At 41.8% G+C, this 19,402-nt stretch overlaps 1 protein-coding gene across 7 annotated transcripts in view; it reads left to right on the top strand.

Moving 5' to 3' along the window:
• The window catches only part of LOC106565103 (plasma membrane calcium-transporting ATPase 1), a 165,705-nt gene that overhangs the window by 30,504 nt on the left and 115,799 nt on the right, over positions 1-19,402 (top strand). For all 7 annotated transcript variants that reach the window (XM_014131832.2, XM_045691507.1, XM_014131834.2 and 4 more), the window contains exon 2: positions 11,150-11,701. In XM_014131832.2, the coding sequence (XP_013987307.1) occupies positions 11,503-11,701 (199 nt within the window). In that variant the 5' untranslated portion in view covers positions 11,150-11,502. The remainder of the gene's footprint in view (positions 1-11,149; positions 11,702-19,402) is intronic.

The raw sequence follows: 19,402 nt of genomic DNA, 5'->3' as shown, positions 1-19,402 counted from the left end.
GTTACGACCGTGAGTGAGCACACAAGCTCCCGTTAGGCCTACAGAAATAAATGCCTGTTAAAAACTGATGGAATACACAAGCTACATTCCTTGCCAAATTACGACAGTTTTAGCAACAATTCAAAATGGACTGGTTGATTGTTCCAACAATGAGCTGCAGTTTTAGAATCATTGTGTCCCCTCTATTTTCCACTTAATCTAATATGCAAACTGTTAGTGCCATTTAGAATGTGTTAGCCTAGGCAGCAGGTAGTCTAGCAGTTAAGAGTGTTGGGCCAGTAACTGAAAGGTTACTAGTTCAAATCCCTGAGCCGACTAGGTGAAAAATCTGCCGACGTGTCCTTGAGCAAGAACTTCTGCTAAATGACTAAAATATTAAAATAAATAAACATGGATCGGTTCCACACACAAAAGTGTGTGTGTGTGTGTGTATATATATATATTTTTTTATTGTTTGGACATAGGGGGCCCAAAAAAAACACAAACCAAAAAAAATCTCACCCTCTCTCCATCACCAACCCAGAAACTGTTGCTAACCCCATGTTACCAGCTGCTCGCAGGTTGCTGTTGTTGCTGCACTCCACTTTTCTCTCTTATTTGTTTTCTGTCTGTCTGTTTTCTGTTCTAGATACAGGATCGAGTGCTCTTATCTATAATTTGATGCCAGTTCATGACAGTATATTTGTGTTTTCTTCTACTAATCATGAAAAATCTGATTTTGAAAACTCTAAATTTGATCCTGCACTTTTGAATGCCTACTAGACGCTTAACAGTTTAGTATGAATGAGATGTCGAGCTTTTTCCTTCCAGACATTTTCTACCTCTACTTGTTCGGAGTAGGATAGCTCTTTTTCTTTCTCTAGCGGGGTTATGACGCCTGAAATAATATGTTACGATTTAAACCAGGCAGCCATGTCCTGTCAATGTTCTCTTGTTGTCAAGTGAAGGGCTGGAATGGAAGGTCAGTGTTAGAATGGATTTACCTTGTTCACTTATTCACTGGTAAATGCTGCTACCACTCTTCACAGCACATTGTATTGAAGTGGCCTAATACTAGAGGAAGAGAAGTGAGAGAATAGTGGAATGGGAGTAGCAGTGTGTAACTGGGAATTTACACACTTGACATTCACTTACCACACGCTGCGTATTGTATAATTATTTATCTACAGTACTGTAGTAATACTGTGTGTACACTTTGGGTATCTACTGTAGTAACTGTTTGCTCTAATAGTTGTAAGACAATTTGTTCTTGGTTTGGGGTTTGCTTTATTTCTGCGCTCGCACGTGCTCACACACACACACACACACACACACACACACTGATCTAGCCTGAGGCACCGTGGTCACTAATTTCATCAGCTGGCCGATAGTAAGCAGATAAACAGTAGAGTGCTCTGTCCAGAATGACAAAGCTTATATGGAGTCATTGTCTGAGTCCCAAATGGCACCCTATGCCCTGTATAGTGTACCACTAATGACCAGAGCCCACTATACAGGGCATAGGGTGCCATTTGGGACATTCCCCAGAGGGACAGGGAGAGTGGGGTAATGGGAGGAAGAGGCAAAGAGAGCGGGGTAGAAGGGAAGGGAGAGTGAAAAAGGGAACGAGAGAGAGCAGGTTTTGTTCCTAGCATAGGCTGTCATGTAGCCTCATGGTCTGTCATGGTCTTCGAGCCAGTAGAGCAGCATTTCCCAAACTAGTGATGGCGACCCCATGTGGGGCCGCCTGATTTGAAAATGGGGTTGCGAAAGAAACTCTGAAATAAAATAAAGCGTGCTGGTTCACAGGACCGGGGTTACGTCGGTAACCTCGGTTAGCCGCTAGATGCGGTTGTAATAAACAGAGCAGCTTCAGTTTTCTTCCTTCAAATGTGGCGCCATCTTTTGAACCGTTTTAGCTACAAACATCTGCTGCCCTCCCTCTCTTTAACATGTCATCTACTTTACCTCTTTTTCTACTCTACCTCTCTTTAACGTGTCATCTACTTTACCTATATTTCTAACTTTACCTCTTTTTCTGCTCTACTTCTTTCTTCTCGATTTATCTCTTCTCTTTCTAGCCTACCTCCAATTTTAATTCAATTACAAAATATTTATTAGCATGAAAACACATACATTGCCAAAGCAAACAAAGGCATTTGTCAAATAAATGATGGCACAGATAGATAAGATGAAAAAACAATACTCAATGGTCCATTGTTAATTGCAATTTAGCAGGACAACACAGTAATGAGGACTGTAATTTAATGAAGACACATGTAGCAACGTTATTGCTCTGGTGGGTTATCCATATTTCTCTCTTTCTGCTCTACCTCTCGTTCTACTCTACCTCGCTCCCTTTTGCTCGATCTGCCTTTCTACTTACTATATGTGCCTCTTGTTTTACTGCTCGCTTTTTCACCTAGCTCGTTTCCCTCTCTACAGTATATGCATATCATTCCTCCTCCTCCACCCCCTCTGTTTTTTTTATATCCTCATTTTTCTCTCACATTCCTCTCTCTCCCCCTGTCTCTCTTTCTCTCCCTCTTGCTCACTCACTCTCCCTCTACATTATTCTATGCCAGAGTTGAGTTGAGAAAGTGGGGCTCTTCAGTAGCCTGGCGATGTATTCTGAATAGTATCTAGTGATGATGACAGTGTGTAAGTGGTGAGTTACTTGACAACAGGCCTGGTAGCAGATCAGGGAGGAGTGGTGTGGGGAGTCAAATCCCCAGCCACGCTGTTAAAACAGAACCTTCCTGTGCTCTGCTGTATGCTGTGTGTTTTGTATGAATAAGGAAGTGTAGGTAGTTGGCCACGTGCCTTGTATTTGTGCTGCTCTCACTTCCTTCACTCAGAGGGAATCCCTCAACTAGTAGTAGCTGGACGCACACAGCCTTTTCTTTGGCTATTCGCTACTCTGCTCTCTTCCATGTTATCCTCTACTTCTCTAAGGTATTCTGTCTCTCTCTCTGTCTTTTCTTTTCTCTACCTTCTCTCTCTCCCATCGCTGTGGCATAGGCTAGATGTATTTAACCAGGTAGATAGAATGAGGGTACCCCCCCTATCATTTCGGCATTCAAGTGAATTATTAGATAATTCTCCTCGTCCCTGTTTTTCACATTCTTTCATTCCTCATCTCTCCATCTCACATCCCCTCTCTCCCTAATTGTATCATCACAATAGCTATAATTACTGCATTCCTTGTTAATGACATCACTGTGCCGTTTTGCATAATGAGGGAACAAGCAGAGGCATCTGCGTTATTTTCTTGGTGTTGGAGATGCTTGGGCTAATTTCACTAATGAAATGACTATTGGTAAAATTAGCGTGCCAGTTGATTAGCTTGTCTTAATGAGTAGCTAGATCCTCATCCATCGACATTAATAAACATCTCTTCTTATAGAGACGTGTCACAGATCTGTGTTGTTCATTTTGGTGGTGGTGGTGCTCATTCTCTCTGGTGATGGATCGAGGATGGTTAATGTGGTTTATAGCAAAGTGACCGTGGGAAACGAGAGGAAGTCGGTAAAAGTCATGCTTACGGCTGTTTTTCATACCGTGTATTCAAGACCACGTTAACTAAGTAGAGAGGAAGAGATGGATGAAGAGGGGTACAGAGGAGGATAAAGGGTGAGGGTGAGAACAATACACAGACAGAGCAAAAGGGGGATAGATTGGGAGAGGCTTGTGACTAGGGGACATACTTTTGGTCATGTAGTGTATGTGGACACCTACTCATCGAACATCTCATTCCAAAGTCATGGGCATTAATATGGAGTTGGTCCCCCGTGTGCTACTATAACAGCCTTCACTCTTCTGGGAAAGCTTTCCACTAGATGTTGAAACATTGCTGCGGGGAGTTTCTTCCATTCAGCCACAAGAGTATTAGTGAGGTCAGGGACTGATGTTGGGCGATTTAGGCCTGGCTCGCAGTCGGCATTCCAATTCATCCCAATTGTGTTTGATGGGGTTGAGGTCAGGGCTCTGTGCAGGCCAGTCAAGTTCTTCCACCGATCTTGACAATCCATTTCTCTATGGACCTCGCTTTGTGCACAGGGACATTGTCATGTTGAAACAGGAAAGGGCCTTCCCCAAACTGTTGCCACAAAGTTGAAGCACAGAATCATCTAGAATGTCATTGTATGCTGTAGCATTAAGATTTCCCTTCACTGGAAGTAAGGGCCTAGCCCCAAAATCATGAAAAACAGCCGCAGAAGATTATTCCTCCTCCACCAAACTGTACAGTTGGCACTATGCATTTGGGCAGGTAACGTTCTCCTGGCATCCGCCAAATCCAGACTCTTCCGTGGGACTGCCAGATGGTGAAGTGTGATTCATCACTTCAGAGAGCGCATTTCCACTTCTCCAGAGTCCAATGGCAGCGAGCTTTACACCACTCCAGCCGACGCTTTGCATTGCACATGGTGATCTTAGGCTTGTGTGCGGCTGCTCGGCCATGGAAACCCATTTTATGAAGCTCCCGACGGACTGCTTTTGTACTGAAGTTGCTTCCAGAGGCAGTTTGTAACTCGGTGGTGTTGCAACCGAGGACAGACGATTTTTACGCACTACACGCTTCAGCATTGGGCAGTCCTGTTCTCTGAGCTTGTGTGGCCTGCCACTTTGCGGCTAAGCCGTTGTTGCTCCTAGACATTTCCACTTCACAATGACAGCACTTACAGTTGACCGGGGCAGCTCTAGCAGTGCATCAATTTGACGAACTGACTTGTTGGAAAGTTGGCATCCTATGATGGTGCCACATTGAAAGTCACTAAACTCTTCAGTGAGGCCATTCTACTGCCAAAGTTTGTCTATGGATATTGAATGGCTGTGTGCTCGATTTTATGCACCGGTCAGCTGTGGCTGAAATAGCTGAATCCACTAATTTGTCCACATACTTTTGTATATATAGTGTATTGCAGTGTACTTACTGTATGTTGTCTAAAAGCTCTCACTGTTTGGGCCCCAAATTTAGGGAGCCATTTAGTGGCCCTTTAGTGGTCCCCAGGCGACTGCTGGCATTTCACAAAGTCAATAGATTTTGTTTGGAAACTGAGCTCATGTGACATTTACACATGCACACTGGTTACATCAGGCTAATGCATTTGTAGACCCGAGCAGCATCTACCAACTTTTTGTCCAGAAGCATTGCTGAAAACGCCATCATTGAAACTCTAGAGGCCAGGTCACTTCCCCTCTGTGGAAAGTCTCTCTCTCACTCACTCACACACACACTCACACACACACACACACACACACACACACACACACACACACACACACACAGAGGAACACACACTTTTTTGGGGAGCAATATAGATGGCCATTCACTTTGAATGGTAAGCTGTATATACTGTTGAAGTCGGAAGTTTACATACACCTTAGCCAAATACATTTAAACTCCATTTTCCACAATTCCTGACATTTAATCCTAGTAAAAATGCCATGTCTTAGGTCAGTTAGGATCACCACTTTATTTTAAAAATGTGAAATGTCAGAATAATAGTAGAGAGAGTGATTGATTTATTTCAGCTTTTATTTTCTTTCATCACATTCCCAGTGGGTCAGAAGTTTACATACACTCAATTAATATTTGGTAGCATTGTTTTTAAATTGTTTAACTTGGGTCAAACGTTTTGGGTAGCCTTCCACAAACTTCCACAATAAGTTAGGTGAATTTTGGCCCATTCCTCCTGACAGAGCTGGTGTAACTGAGTCAAGATTCTAGGCCTCCTTGCTTGAACATGCTTTTTCAGTTCTGCCCACAAATCTTCTATAGGATTTAGGTCAGGGCTTTGTGATGGCCACTTCAATACCTTGACTTTGTTGTCCTTAAGCCATTTTGCCACAACATTGGAAGTATGCTTGGGGTCATTGTCCATTTGGAAGACCCATTTGTGACCAAGCTTTAACGCCCTGACTGATGTCTTGAGATGTTGCTTCAAAATATCCACATAATTTTCCTGCCTCATGATGCCATCTATTTTGTGAAGTGCACCAGTCCCTCCTGCAGCAAAGCACCCCCACAACATGATGCTGCCACCCCTGTGCTTCACGGTTGCGATGGTGTTGTTCGGCTTGCAAGTCTCCCCCTTTTTCCTCCAAACATAACGATGGTCATTATGGCCAAAGAGTTACATTTTTGTTTCATCAGACCAGAAGACATTTCTCCAAAAAGTATGATCTTCGTTTATGAGTGGCCCTTCAGGTTATGACGATATAGGACTCATTTTACTATGGCTTAGAGGTTGACCGATTTTAATCGGAATGGACGATTTCAGGTTTTTATAACAATCGGCAATCTGCATTTTTGGACACCGATTATGGCTTATTACATTGCACTCCACGAGGAGACTGTGTGGCAGGCTGACTACCTGTTACGCGAGTGCAGTAAGAAGCCAAGTTAAGGTGCTAGCTAGCATTAAACATATCTTATAAAAAACTATCAATCTTAACATAATAACTAGTTAACTACACATGGTTGATGATATTGCTAGTTTATCTAGCTTGTCCTGCGCTGCATATAATCGATGCCGTGCCTGTTAATTTATCATTGAATCACAGCCTACTTCGCCAAACAGGTGATTTAAGAAGCACATGCGCGAAAAAAGCACTGTCGTTGCACCAATGTGTACCTAACCATAAACATCAATGCCTTAAAATCAATACACAAGTATATATTTTTAAACCTGCATATTTAGTTAATATTGCCTGCTAACATGAATTTCTTTAAACTAGGGAAATTGTGTCACTTCTCTTGCGTTCTGATACATTTTTCATTTGGAAGAGTCAGCTTTTTAAACCAACATGGCTCAGTTTAAATTGTTTTTACACTGTAGTAAAACAAAATCTCATTTGGGCCACCTGGCTCATTGCGAACTGTGTGAAGACTATTTATTCCTAACAAAGACCGTAATTAATTTGACATAATTATACATAATTATGACTTAACATTGAAGGTTGTGCAATGTAACAGCAATATTTAGACTTAGGGATGCCACCCGTTAGATAAAATACGGAACGGTAACAATAAAAGTTTGTTTTCGAAATGATAGTTTCCGGATTTGACCATATTAATGACCTAAGGCTCGTATTTATGTGTTATTATATTATAATTAAGTCTATGATTTGATATAGCAGTCTGACTGAGCGGTGGTAGGCAGCAGCATGCTCGTAAGCATTCATTCAAACAGCACTTTCCTGCATTTGCCAGCAGCTCTTCGCTGTGCTTCAAACATTGCGCTGTTTATGACTTCAAGCCTATCAACTCCCGAGATTAGGCTGGCAATACTAAGTACCTATTAGAACATCCAATAGTCAAAGGTATATGAAATAAAAATGGTATAGAGAGAAATAGTCCTATAATAACTACAACCTAAAACTTCTTACCTGAGAATATTGAAGACTCATGTTAAAAGGAACCACCAGCTTTCATATGTTCTGAGCAAGGAACTTAAACGTTAGCTTTTTTACATGGCACATATTGCACTTTTACTCTCTTCTCCAACACTTTGTTTTTGGATTATTTAAACCAAATTGAACATGTTTCATTATTTACTTTAGACTAAATTGATTTTATTGATGTATTATATTAAGTTAAAATAAGTGTTCATTCAGTATTGTTGTAATTGTCATTCTCTCTCTCTCTCTCTCTCTCTCTCTCTCCTCTTCTCTCTCTCTCTCTTTCTCCTCTTCTCTCTCTTCTCTCTCTTCTCTCTCTTCTCTCTCTCAATAATCGGTATCGGCGGTGAAAAATCATAATCGGCCGACCTCTACTATGGATATATACATTTTTGTACCGGTTTCCTCCAGCATCTTCTCTTCACAAGGTCCTTTGCTGTTGTTCTGGGATTGATTTGCACCTTTCGCACCAAAGTACGTTCATCACGAGGCGACAGAAGGTGTCTCCTTCTTGAGCGGTATGACGGCTGCTTAGTCCCTTGGTGTTTATACTTGCGTACTGTTGTTTGTACTTATGAACGTGGTACCTTCAGGTGTTTGGAAATTGCTCCCAAGGATGAACCAGACTTGTGGTCTACAATATTATTTCTGAGATCTTGGCTGATTTCTTTAGATTTTTCCCATGATGCCAAGCAATGAGGCACTGAGTTTGAAGGTAGGCCTTGAAATACATCCACAGGTACACCTCCAATTGACTCAAATGATGTCAATTAGCCTATCAGAAGCTTCTAAAGCCATGACATTTTCTGGAATTTTCCAAGCTGTTTAAAGGCACAGTCAACTTAGTGTATGTAAACTTCTGACCCACTGGAATTGTGATACAGTGAAATAATCTGTCTGTAAACAATTGTTGGAAAAATGACTTGTGTCATGCACAAAGTAGATGTCCTAACCGACTTGCCAAAACTATAGTTTGCTAATAAGACATTTGTTGAGTGGTTGAAAAACAAGTTCTAATGACTCCAACCTAAGTGTATGTAACCTTCCGACTTCAACTGTAGATGGGGGTTGGGGAGCAGTACATGGCCATGATGGTTGTTTTGTCTAACTGCTTCAGTGAAAGGCCTGAGGTTAAATTAGTGAGATGCTCTTTGTTTTATATTTATATCAAATTCCAGGGAAGATATCAGAGTATAAAGAAGAGCATATTAACCCAATCTAGGTTAAAGCCTTCCTGCAGGCTCTCACAAGCAAACCACCTCACATACACCACTTGCCCATATATAAAATAACCGCTCCTAGGCTAATTAGTGTGTGTGTGTGTGGATCAGGGTTTTTGTTATGAAAATTTGGCACTGGACAAGTGACTGGGAATATTTACATTTACCTGACATTTTGAGAAAATGACCCGGTCATCCATATGTATTGGGGTGTGTAACCCATTAGGGCGTCCACCCAAGCAGCCAGCACCATCAATAAACGAGCCATGTTGGCCAAATGAGCCACATTTACGTGTCCTTAAAAACAACCTTAATTACAAATTTCTTAAACACTAAAACTTGTGTAGTTTTTACTTTCCTAAAACAATAATTATTCAGCTGTTGGAGATGTGAGCGCTAAACGCACCAGGGCATTGCATGCATATGTCTATAGGCATAGGCATCCACTGTACGATGTTAATATCTAAATAAAGATCTAAATGAAGAAAAAGGTTAGACCTAGAGATGGAGAGATGCCGGTGGAATGCTGCACCGACATGCCTTTCAGATAGGCTACTGCGTCTGCTATGATATATACACAAGGAGACAAATTAGTTCATTTTCTATCATAATTAAAGATAAGCATTATGTTGTTAGATTATAGGAGTTACTCTTGTAGGCCTGAAACATTCTTCCTCACCTCAAGTTCAACTTTCGGAGTCAGTTGGTGCGCACTGCCACACAACACCCAAACCTTCTCAAAAGTTTCTAAACTTTATTTGGGTAATTTCAAAAGTAAGTCAAGTCATTGTTTATAGGCAAAATAAGAGCAGGATATTATATTTTGGCAAACACAATATTATAGTTGGAACTTAATTTGGCCAAAGAAAATGGCCCAACCGAATTAAATAAAACACTTGTGAACTGGTTTAAATCTTCACATATGTTTTGAACAGGCTATATTGCAGCAATTACCAACAAAGTCTAGTGTCTACCGTATCAAACAAATGACAGCAATAGGCAGGTCTACTTAACCTATCGTAAACTAAATACGGAGTACACAATTAAAAAGACAGAAAATTGAGAAAACCGAATGAAACGAAACACTTTGCATATTAAACAACTGGTTTAGATGAATAAATAGGCCCACAATAACAATGATATAGGCCTACAATAATAATAATGATAAAACAAATGATTATAAATAGCCCCCGTCCGTTTTCACTATAGGCATACTTTTTCCCCTCTAAAGTTCGTTTTACTTAAATGAAAAAGGCCCTCCGTCTTCGCAATCAACAGTAGCTTAGGCCAAGGCTTGTCTCTCGCTCTCCCTCTCCCGAGCATCAGGTGCATGTACGTAAGGCAATCGGGGTGTATGAGAGGCAGCCTGACGATTTTTATTTATCGGCTTTTCATAATTTTTATCGGCCAAAAGTCGGCTATTGCCGGCTAATGGAAACCCTGGTGTGGATGTGCGTGCGTGAGTGTATTTCTGGCCTGTGAGACAGAGAATGGAAATCCGGAGAGTCACACTCCAGCACATCAGTTCTTATCACATAAGCACACATCAAAGGCAGACCTCCATTTGGGGTGTTTAGCATGTCATGGAGAGCCCAGAAGAGTGGGACACACACACGCGCGCGCAGACAATCACACACTCTGAAACGCACACTAAAACACACACCGGCCCAGAGGAGAGGTCCAGAGCGTTATCTCACATTAGCATAATGTCCTCTTCCTTCCGGTCCGTTCCAACACACAGTGCTGTATTAAAGCCTGTTGTATTAGACTTTTGTATTGTATGGGAGATATTAACAATCTATTATAGCTCCTCTCTACAGCTACACACCACTGATAACTACTCTATACCACTGGTGTCATAGAACCAGGTCACTATGGTGATTCCCATGGCATCTTTCTCCTTTGCCTTCATATAGGGGAATTAGGATTCTATGTGAAACGCAGTCGTTTTGGGACAAGCAGTTGGATCTACTGCGAGACCGCTAATCTTATACAAACAAAGGGGCTGTGTGTGTCAAGTGAGAGTCAGATTATCCTAAATATGTTTCCTACTGTATGGCCTGTCCTTAGGAATTGTTCAACCTCAATGCAAAGCATGGCTGTCTTTCCCATTCAGAGAATCACATGCTCTCTGCGTTTGAGAATCTCTGCAGCTTTGGCATTTTCTATTCTTATCTCAGTTCCTCCACTCTTGCAATTTTCTTGCAATTCTGTACATTTTGCAATGTCGAATGTGTATACATGTAGTATTTGCGTGACAAAAAAAAAATGACAATGGGCTAAAAACAAACTTGGTATAAAAACGTTAGCTGACATGGGCTGGTTGATCTGGACATTTTCAGACAAGTTATACATCGCTCTCTAAGGTATGCAATGACTAACATGGCAAGAGGAACTGATGATGCAATTGCAACTTTCAAGAGTAGGTTTTAAAACCTGACTGAGTTCCTTAAATTACAATTGACAATTAAGCTATTCCTGTGGATTATATTCATTTGGACTTTTTCAATGTTTTAAAACCTTTTTCTTGTCTCTTTCTCCTGCAGTTTTGTGGAACAGAAGAAGTGGTCAACGGATCATGACTCCACTGTTTCCTTGGTAACTAATATGCACTTCGGGGTCCAGACGCTCGTCCACTGATGTTCATCTCCTACACCTGGCAGAGAGACCACCACTCAATACTACTACAATACCCACATTTCCTGTCGGCACAAAGTAAGGACTTAGGTGTTGAAGCCCTTAGGTGACTTGGACTTCCTTGTTTTACTATTTAACTATTTTCGCACTACTAGCCAGTTCTTAGTTTACAATTGTCACGCACAGTGATCTTAGAGAGACAGTAGAGGCAGTGAGAGACAGTCGGCGAGTAAAGAGAGAGAAACAATCAAACGACGACAAAATGGCCAACAACACGGCGGACCACCCTCCGGGGAACTCTGTTGTCGCCGATGGCAACCAGGAGGGTGACTTTGGCATCACGGTGATGGACCTCCGAGAGCTGATGGAGCTGAGGAGCGGAGAGGCCGTCACCAAGATAGCCGACTCCTACGGAGACGTGCAGGGGGTCTGCCGCAGGCTCAAGACATCGCCCATCGAGGGTAAGAGACATTATATACACACACACATCACTGTATCACCCCATTAGCCCTACTGAATGTTATAATGATGATGTCATCATATATCTGATCCCAATTCATAGGTTGCACCTCTGTCACTCGGTCACGTCATACCATTATGTCATGCCATTGTTGGTCGCATCATGCCATTGTTATGAACATTTACTCAAGTCACCCTCTACCGGTGGCGCAGTAGTGGTGCCCAAAAGTGATGATAAGCGCCCAGTCATCCTGGACGGAGGCTAAATACTGTTTAGTCTAAATTACACAATAGTGCCTGGAAATACGATGACATTGCGAAAGTAGTCAAATGTATAGTTGGAAACAACTTTGCCAGGATTATCATGTCGTCAAATGTACTTTAGACAGATGGCAATGTTGTCATTAGCTAACAAAGTTTGTCAACAATTGCTAGCAATGCCTCAAGTTAGCTAGCTAAAATCAGGTGACCTTCCCTGAATTTTAGCTAATGTTATGCTGCATCTAAAGTAAATCTGGCAACATCAAAATGATGACAAAAGGTTTTCCTACAAATGATTTGCCTCCTTTTGAATGGTATTCTATTACAAGCCACTAATGCACTTTTGATTAAATCTTCATCAGCGCTAATTGATGATGCGTTGAGTAGAAGGTTCAGCTGGGCAACAGTACAATACGAACATTCAAAACAATATTGTGACAACATGTAATCCGTGAATAGAGTCCCAGGGCTAAACTGCTCTGACATGACGGATTTTTAAATCGGTGTGCGCAGCAGAGAGTGACGGGTTAATTATGGAGGTTAAGTGATGCTGTGTGTAGGACGTTTTTATCGTTGCTGTTTCCTACCCAACGTTTTGAAAATACAGGCTGAAGAATATAATATATGTATAATATAGGCCAGTATGCGGAAGTTCAATGACCTGCTAACCCAATACAGTATCTATTTCACTGTACAGCCACTCCCCAGTCCCCAGCATTAAGTATTCCCTTAACTACTCCCTCCTGCACATGCTATCCATTAGCGCAGGTGTGGCTATGGGCCTACTGCTAATGAGTTCGACACCGTTTACTAACTAGGCCTTCAAACCATCCCCGGGCTGGCTTTAGAAACATGGAGATAATCTTTAGTCATCAACAACTTGCACTCTGATTATCATCAGAACATTTACACATGTACATACACGATTGGAATCACTCAGAGTAGATTAATCACATGATATCTGACAGCTGATCAACTATGGGTTGAGAGTAGAAAATGGCCACTGCTCTCACTCTACTTCCCTCCCTCTCTCTCTCCCTCCCGCCTCCTCTCTCTCCTCTTTCTTGACCTCTCTCTCTCCCTTCTCTCTCTTTTGCTCCACTTCCCTCTCTCTCGCTTGCTCGCAAGTGCCCCTCCTTGGTTCTGCGGTTCATTCCAGGATTGGAATTAGTTCCACACTGTAGCCCTAATGACTTCATAGATCATTGCTCTATTCCATTTAGTAATCAATTGACAGCTGTAGCGCCGTTCTCCGCACAATAAATTACTATTTTTAATGAAGGAAGCATAATTATGTTTTCAGTGGACGGACGGGTGGATGGAGGGGGAAAAAAAGCCGCTCAAACGCAAAACGAAAAGCTGGTTCATTTCAGTGGAAAACAAGATGGGTTTTCTGCTGGTTGTTTTGTAAGCAAATGGGCCTCAGAAGCCTGGCATCTCATATTACTGTTGTCATAATGCTGCTATTTAGTGCGTGGATTCACTTTCTTTATTCCACTAGACATGAAGGGGCCGCTCGGCTCAAATGACTTGTCTAGGATTCGGTTTCCCTTGCCGATACAGTTCTACTTCAGTCCTTTGGCTGCGTGAGTAAGTGTTCTATCCACTGGGGGCTTCTCTGACAATGACGTCACTCTCATCTCACCTCAGCCCAGTGCATGTTACAAATGTATATTTTTATCAGTCTGTACTGCATCCATACACATTACTGTAGCTAGCAAGACACTTCCTTATTTGATATGGCTGGCTAGTTATCTACCAAATACAATGTGTTTATCCCAAATGCCACCCTATTCCCTATATACTGTAGTACACTACATTTGACCAGGGCCCATATGGCTCTGGTCAAAAGTATTGCACTATATAGGGGATAGGGTGCCATTTGGGAACATGTGAATACTGATGTAGTAGCACTAAGTGCATCACCTGATCCAGGATAAATGTGGTTGTTCATTTCCTAGAGATGGATCCAGTCGTTTTATCTCTATGGTTCATTACTCTGTGGTGCATCAGTGGAGGCGGGAGAGGAGAGAAAGATGAGCATTAACCTCCACCTTAACAACACTTTACCACCTCCATTAACACTCACCTGAACTACTACACAGAGAGGAGAGGCACTTTTCCCTTTTCTCCACCCACTACACACACACGTGCCCGTACACACACAGACACATGCATGCCTGCGTACACAAACAAAAGTGCATACAAACGCACACACACTCTTGGACACACTCGGCATTGCCATAAGTACAGTTTCATCTGATTTGCTCTTCTCTGCTATGGTGTGTTCAGTGTAGTGTTGTTTGCTCCATAGACACTACCGCTAATGTTTACTGATGAACCAGTCTGCTGCTGGGCCTGCCTGCTTGTTTTTTTGCTTCTAGAGGGCAAACGCTGATTGTCCTTTTTTTTTTTTTTTAACACAAAGCAATGCTTCTGCTCCTGCTGATTTGCTGTCCGACCTAGGTTTATGAGATTGGATCTGCTCAAGTTATCCAACCAGGGTATCGAGCATGGGGGGGACTAGGGTATCGAGCATGGGGGGGACCAGGGTATCGAGCATGGGGGGGACCAGGGTATCGAGCATGGGGGGGACCAGGGTATCGAGCATGGGGGGGACCAGGGTATCGAGCATGGGGGGGACCAGGGTATCGAGCATGGGGGGGACCAGGGTATCGAGCATGGGGGGGACCAGGGTATCGAGCATGGGGGGGACCAGGGTATCGAGCATGGGGGGACCAGGGTATCGAGCATGGGGGGACCAGGGTATCGAGCATGGGGGGGACCAGGGTATCGAGCATGGGGACTCTATAACAACTTACATAGGCAAGGCTTACACACAATTAGAACACGACACATCATTATTTTAGGCAAAGGGGAGAAACTTACGGCAATCCAGCAAGGCCTCTTGTGGAGGCGGTTAGAATGGAGTGGCATGTAGGCCTATATGACACAGGCAGAGCAGTGATTCATCGCTGTGCCTCCAGCTAACGGCCCAGCCTCATTGGCCCAGGATTTCCCTGTTCGGTGGGTGGGGTTGTATGACACATCAGCTCAGTTATGCTGCTAGCGCCATGGCAGGAAAAGAGCAGGATTACAGCATTACACTAGACTGCCTTTTAAGAGTGATGAAGACTAGAATGGGGTCACCCCTGTATTTTTGAGTGTACTGGTGAGTATATTATGATGATTAGACAAGGCTTAGTTTGACGTTCTTGGTCTCTGATGTTATAGATAAATGAGTTTATTTCCAAAGCGCTATATTTTTCACGTGTTTTTTCATCAGAAGTTATAGCTTATGATTACCTTCATGGGTGTCCAAAATGTTACTGTACTTGGATGTTTTATTCATAGATTCTATATGTGAATTAAAATGTGTTTTTTTGCAAAAACCTATATATCCATTGTTAAGCTGGAATGGAATGTTCGTATCCTGTATATTTCACTGTGATACAGTATGTGGTTGTCTCACCTAGCTATCTTAAGATGAATGCACTTACTGTAAGTCGCTCTGGATAAGAGCATCTGCTAAATTACTAAAATGTCAAATTTAAATGTTTTACATACAGATCTCATATTGAGGGGAAGCATGTTTTAGCCACCTTCCAGAGATGTGAAACATATACAGTGCATTCGGAAAGTATTCAGACCCTTTGACTTTTTCCACATTTTGTTATGTTACAGCCTTACTCTAAAATGGATTCAATCATTTTTTCTCTCATCAATCTACACACAATACCCCATAATGACAAAGCAAAAACAGGTTTTTAGAAATGCGTGTGTGTGTGTAAATTTTATATATAATATATATATATATATATACACACACACACACACACACACACACACACACACACACACACACACACACACACACACACACCAGTTTATTGGAGGACCAAAAAAAGCCGATACCGATTAATCGGCATTATTTATTTTATTAATTTGTAAAAGTGACACTTACAACAATACTGAATGAACACTTATTTTAACTTAATACATCAATAAAATCAATTTAGCCTCAAATAAATAATGAAACGTTCAATTTGGTTTAAATAATGCAAAAACAAAGTGTTGGAGAAGAAAGTAAAAGTGCAATATGTGCCATGTAAAAAAGCTAACGTTTAAGTTCCTTGCTCAGAACATGAGAACATATGAAAGCTAGTGGTTCCTTTGAACATGAGTCTTCAATATTCCCAGGTAAGAAGTTTTAGGTTGTAGTTATAGGAATTATAGGACTATTTCTCTCTATAGCATTTGTATTTCATATACCTTTGACTATTGGATGTTCTTATAGGCACTATAGTATTGCAAGTGTAACAGTATAGCTTCCGTCCCTCTCCTTGCGCCGAACCAGGGACACATCGACAACAGCCACCCTCGAAGCATCGTAACCCATCGCTCCACAAAAGCCGCGGCCCTTGCAGAGCAAGGGGAACAACTACTTCAAGGTCTCAGTGAGTGACGTCACCGATTGAAACGTTATTAGCGTGCACCCCGCTAACTAGCTAGCCATTTCACATCGGTTACTCCATCTCAATGTTACATCATAAACAGCTCAATGCTTGAAGCACAGCGAAGGGCTGCTGGCAAATGCAGGAAAGTGCTGTTTGAATGAATGCTTACGAGCCTGCTGCTGCCTACCACCGCTCAGTCAGACTGCTATATCAAATCATAGACTTACAGTCGTATGAAAAAGTTTGGGTGCCTCTGACAATTTCCATGATTTCCATTTATAAATAATTGGGTGTTTGGATCAGCAATTTCATTTTGATCTATCAAATAACTGATGGACACAGAAGTATTTCAGTAGTGAAATTAGGTTTATTGGATTAACAGAAAATGTGCAATATGCATCAAAACAAAATTAGACAGGTGCATAAATTTGGGCACCCCAATAGAAAAATCACATCAATATTTAGTAGAGCCTCCTTTTGCTAAAACACAGCCTCTAGACGCTTCCTATAGCCTCTCATGAGTGTCTGGATTCTGGATGAAGGTATTTTGGACCATTCCTCCATACACAACATCTCCAGTTCAGTTAGGTTTGATGGTTGCCGAGCATGGACAGCCCGCTTCAAATCATCCCACAGATTCTCAATGATATTCAGGTCTGGGGACTGGGATGGCCATTCCAGAACATTGTACTTGTTCCTCTGCATAAATGCCCGGGTAGATTTTGAGCAGTGTTTTGGGTCGTTGTCTTGTTGAAATATCCAGCCCCGGCGTAACTTCAACTTTGTGACTGATTCTTCAACATTATTCCCAAGAATCTGCTGATATTGAGTGGAATCTATGCGACCCTCGACTTCAACAAGATTCCCAGTACCGGCACTGGCCACACAGCCCCACAGCATGATGGAACCCCCACCAAATTTTACTGTGGGTAGCAAGTGTTTTTCTTGGAACGCTGTGTTCTTTTGCCGCCATGCATAACGTCCCTTGTTATGACCAAATAACTCAATCTTTGTTTCATCAGTCCACAGCACCTTATTCCAAAATGAAGCTGGCTTGTCCAAATGTGCGTTTGCATACCTCAAGCGACTCTGTGGCGTGTGTGTGCGGAAGAAGCCTTTTCTGCACACACATCACTCTCCCATACAGCTTCTCCTTGTGCAAAGTGCGCTGAATTGTTGAACGATGCACAGTGACACCATCTGCAGCAAGATGATGTTGTAGGTCTTTGGAGGTGGTCTGTGGGCCGTTTTTGACCGTTCTCACCATCCTTCACCTTTGCCTCTGATATTTTACTTGGCCTGCCACTTCTGGCCTTAACAAGAACTGTGCCTGTGGTCTTCCATTTCCTCACTATGTTCCTCACAGTGGACACTGACAGCTTACATCTGCGATAGCTTTTTGAAGCCTTCCTCTAAACCATAATGTTGAACAATCTTTGTTTTCAGGTCATTTGAGAGTTGTTTTGAGGCCCCCATGTTGCCACTCTTCAGAGGAGAGTCAAAGAGAACAACAACTTGCAATTGGCCACCTTAAATACCTTTTCTCATGATTGGATGCACTTGTCTATGAAGTTCAACGCTTAATGAGCTCAAAAACCAATTGTGTATTCCAATTACTCAGAGCTAAGTAGTTACAGGTATTCAAATCAACAGAATGACAAGGGTGCCCAAATTTGTGCATAGCCTATTTTTCACATCTGATTTAATTTCATACAACTTAATATTGCTACACAAAAAAATCTTTGTCTGGACAATACCCCAGTACTCAGCTTTTATTAGAAAATGAATGGCATGCCACTGTGATCATTTTCTGTGCTGACAGAGTAAATTATTATGCAGCCTCAGAGGGATGCCCAAACTTTTTTATACAACTGTAATTATAACATAATAACACACAGAAATACGAGCCTTAGGTCATTAATATGGTCAAATCCGGAAACTATCATTTTGAAAACAAAACGTTTATTCTTTCATTGAAATACAGAACCGTTCTGTATTTTATCTAATGGGTGGCATCCCTAAGTCTAAATATTGCTGTTACATTGCTCAACCTTCAATGTAATGTCATAATTATGTACAGTTCTGTCAAATTAATTACGGTCTTTGTTAGGAATAAATGGTCTTCACACAGTTCGCAACGAGCCAGGCGGCCCAAACTGCTGCATTTACCATGACTCTGCTTGCACGGAACGCAAGAAAAGTGACACAATTTCCCTAGTTTAAAGAAATTCATGTTAGCAGGCAATATTAACTAAATATGCAGGTTTAAAAATATATACTTGTGTATAGATTTTAAGAAAGGCGTTGATGTTTATGGTTGGGTACACATTGGTGGAACGACAGTGCTTTTTTCGCGAATGCGCTTGTTAAATCATCACCCGTTTGGTGAAGTAGGCTGTGATTCGATGATAAATTAACAGGCACAGCATCGATTATATGCTGCGCAGGACAAGCTAGATAAACTAGTAATGTCATCAACCATGTGTAGTTAACTACTGATTATGTTAAGATTGATTGATTGTTTTTTATAAGATAAGTTTAATGCTAGCTAGCACCTTACCTTGGCTTCTTACTGCACTCGCGTAACAGGTAGTCAGCCTGCCACACAGTCTCCTCGTGGAGTGCAATGTAATCAGCCACAATTGGTTACCGATTCTTATGACAACTTTAAATCGGTCCTAATTAATCGGCCATTCCGATTAATCAGTCGACCTCATATTAATCAGTTGAAGTCTGAAGTTTACATACACTTAGGTTGGAGTCATTAAAACTTGTTTTTCAACCACTCCACACATTTCTTGTTAACAAACTATATTTTTGGCAAGTCGGTTAGGACATCTACTTTGTGCATGACACAAGTCATTTTTCCAACAATTGTTTACAGACAGATTATTTCACTTATTCACTGTATCACAATTCCAGTGGGTCAGAAGTTTACGTACACTAAGTTGACCGTGCCTTAAACAGCTTGAAAAACTCCAGAAA

This window comes from Salmo salar, chromosome ssa12 (genome assembly GCF_905237065.1).
Source record: "Salmo salar chromosome ssa12, Ssal_v3.1, whole genome shotgun sequence".
NCBI classification, from domain to species: Eukaryota; Metazoa; Chordata; class Actinopteri; order Salmoniformes; family Salmonidae; genus Salmo; species Salmo salar.
Note: the sequence above shows the minus strand (reverse complement) of the source record. Positions and strands in the feature narration are given on the sequence as shown.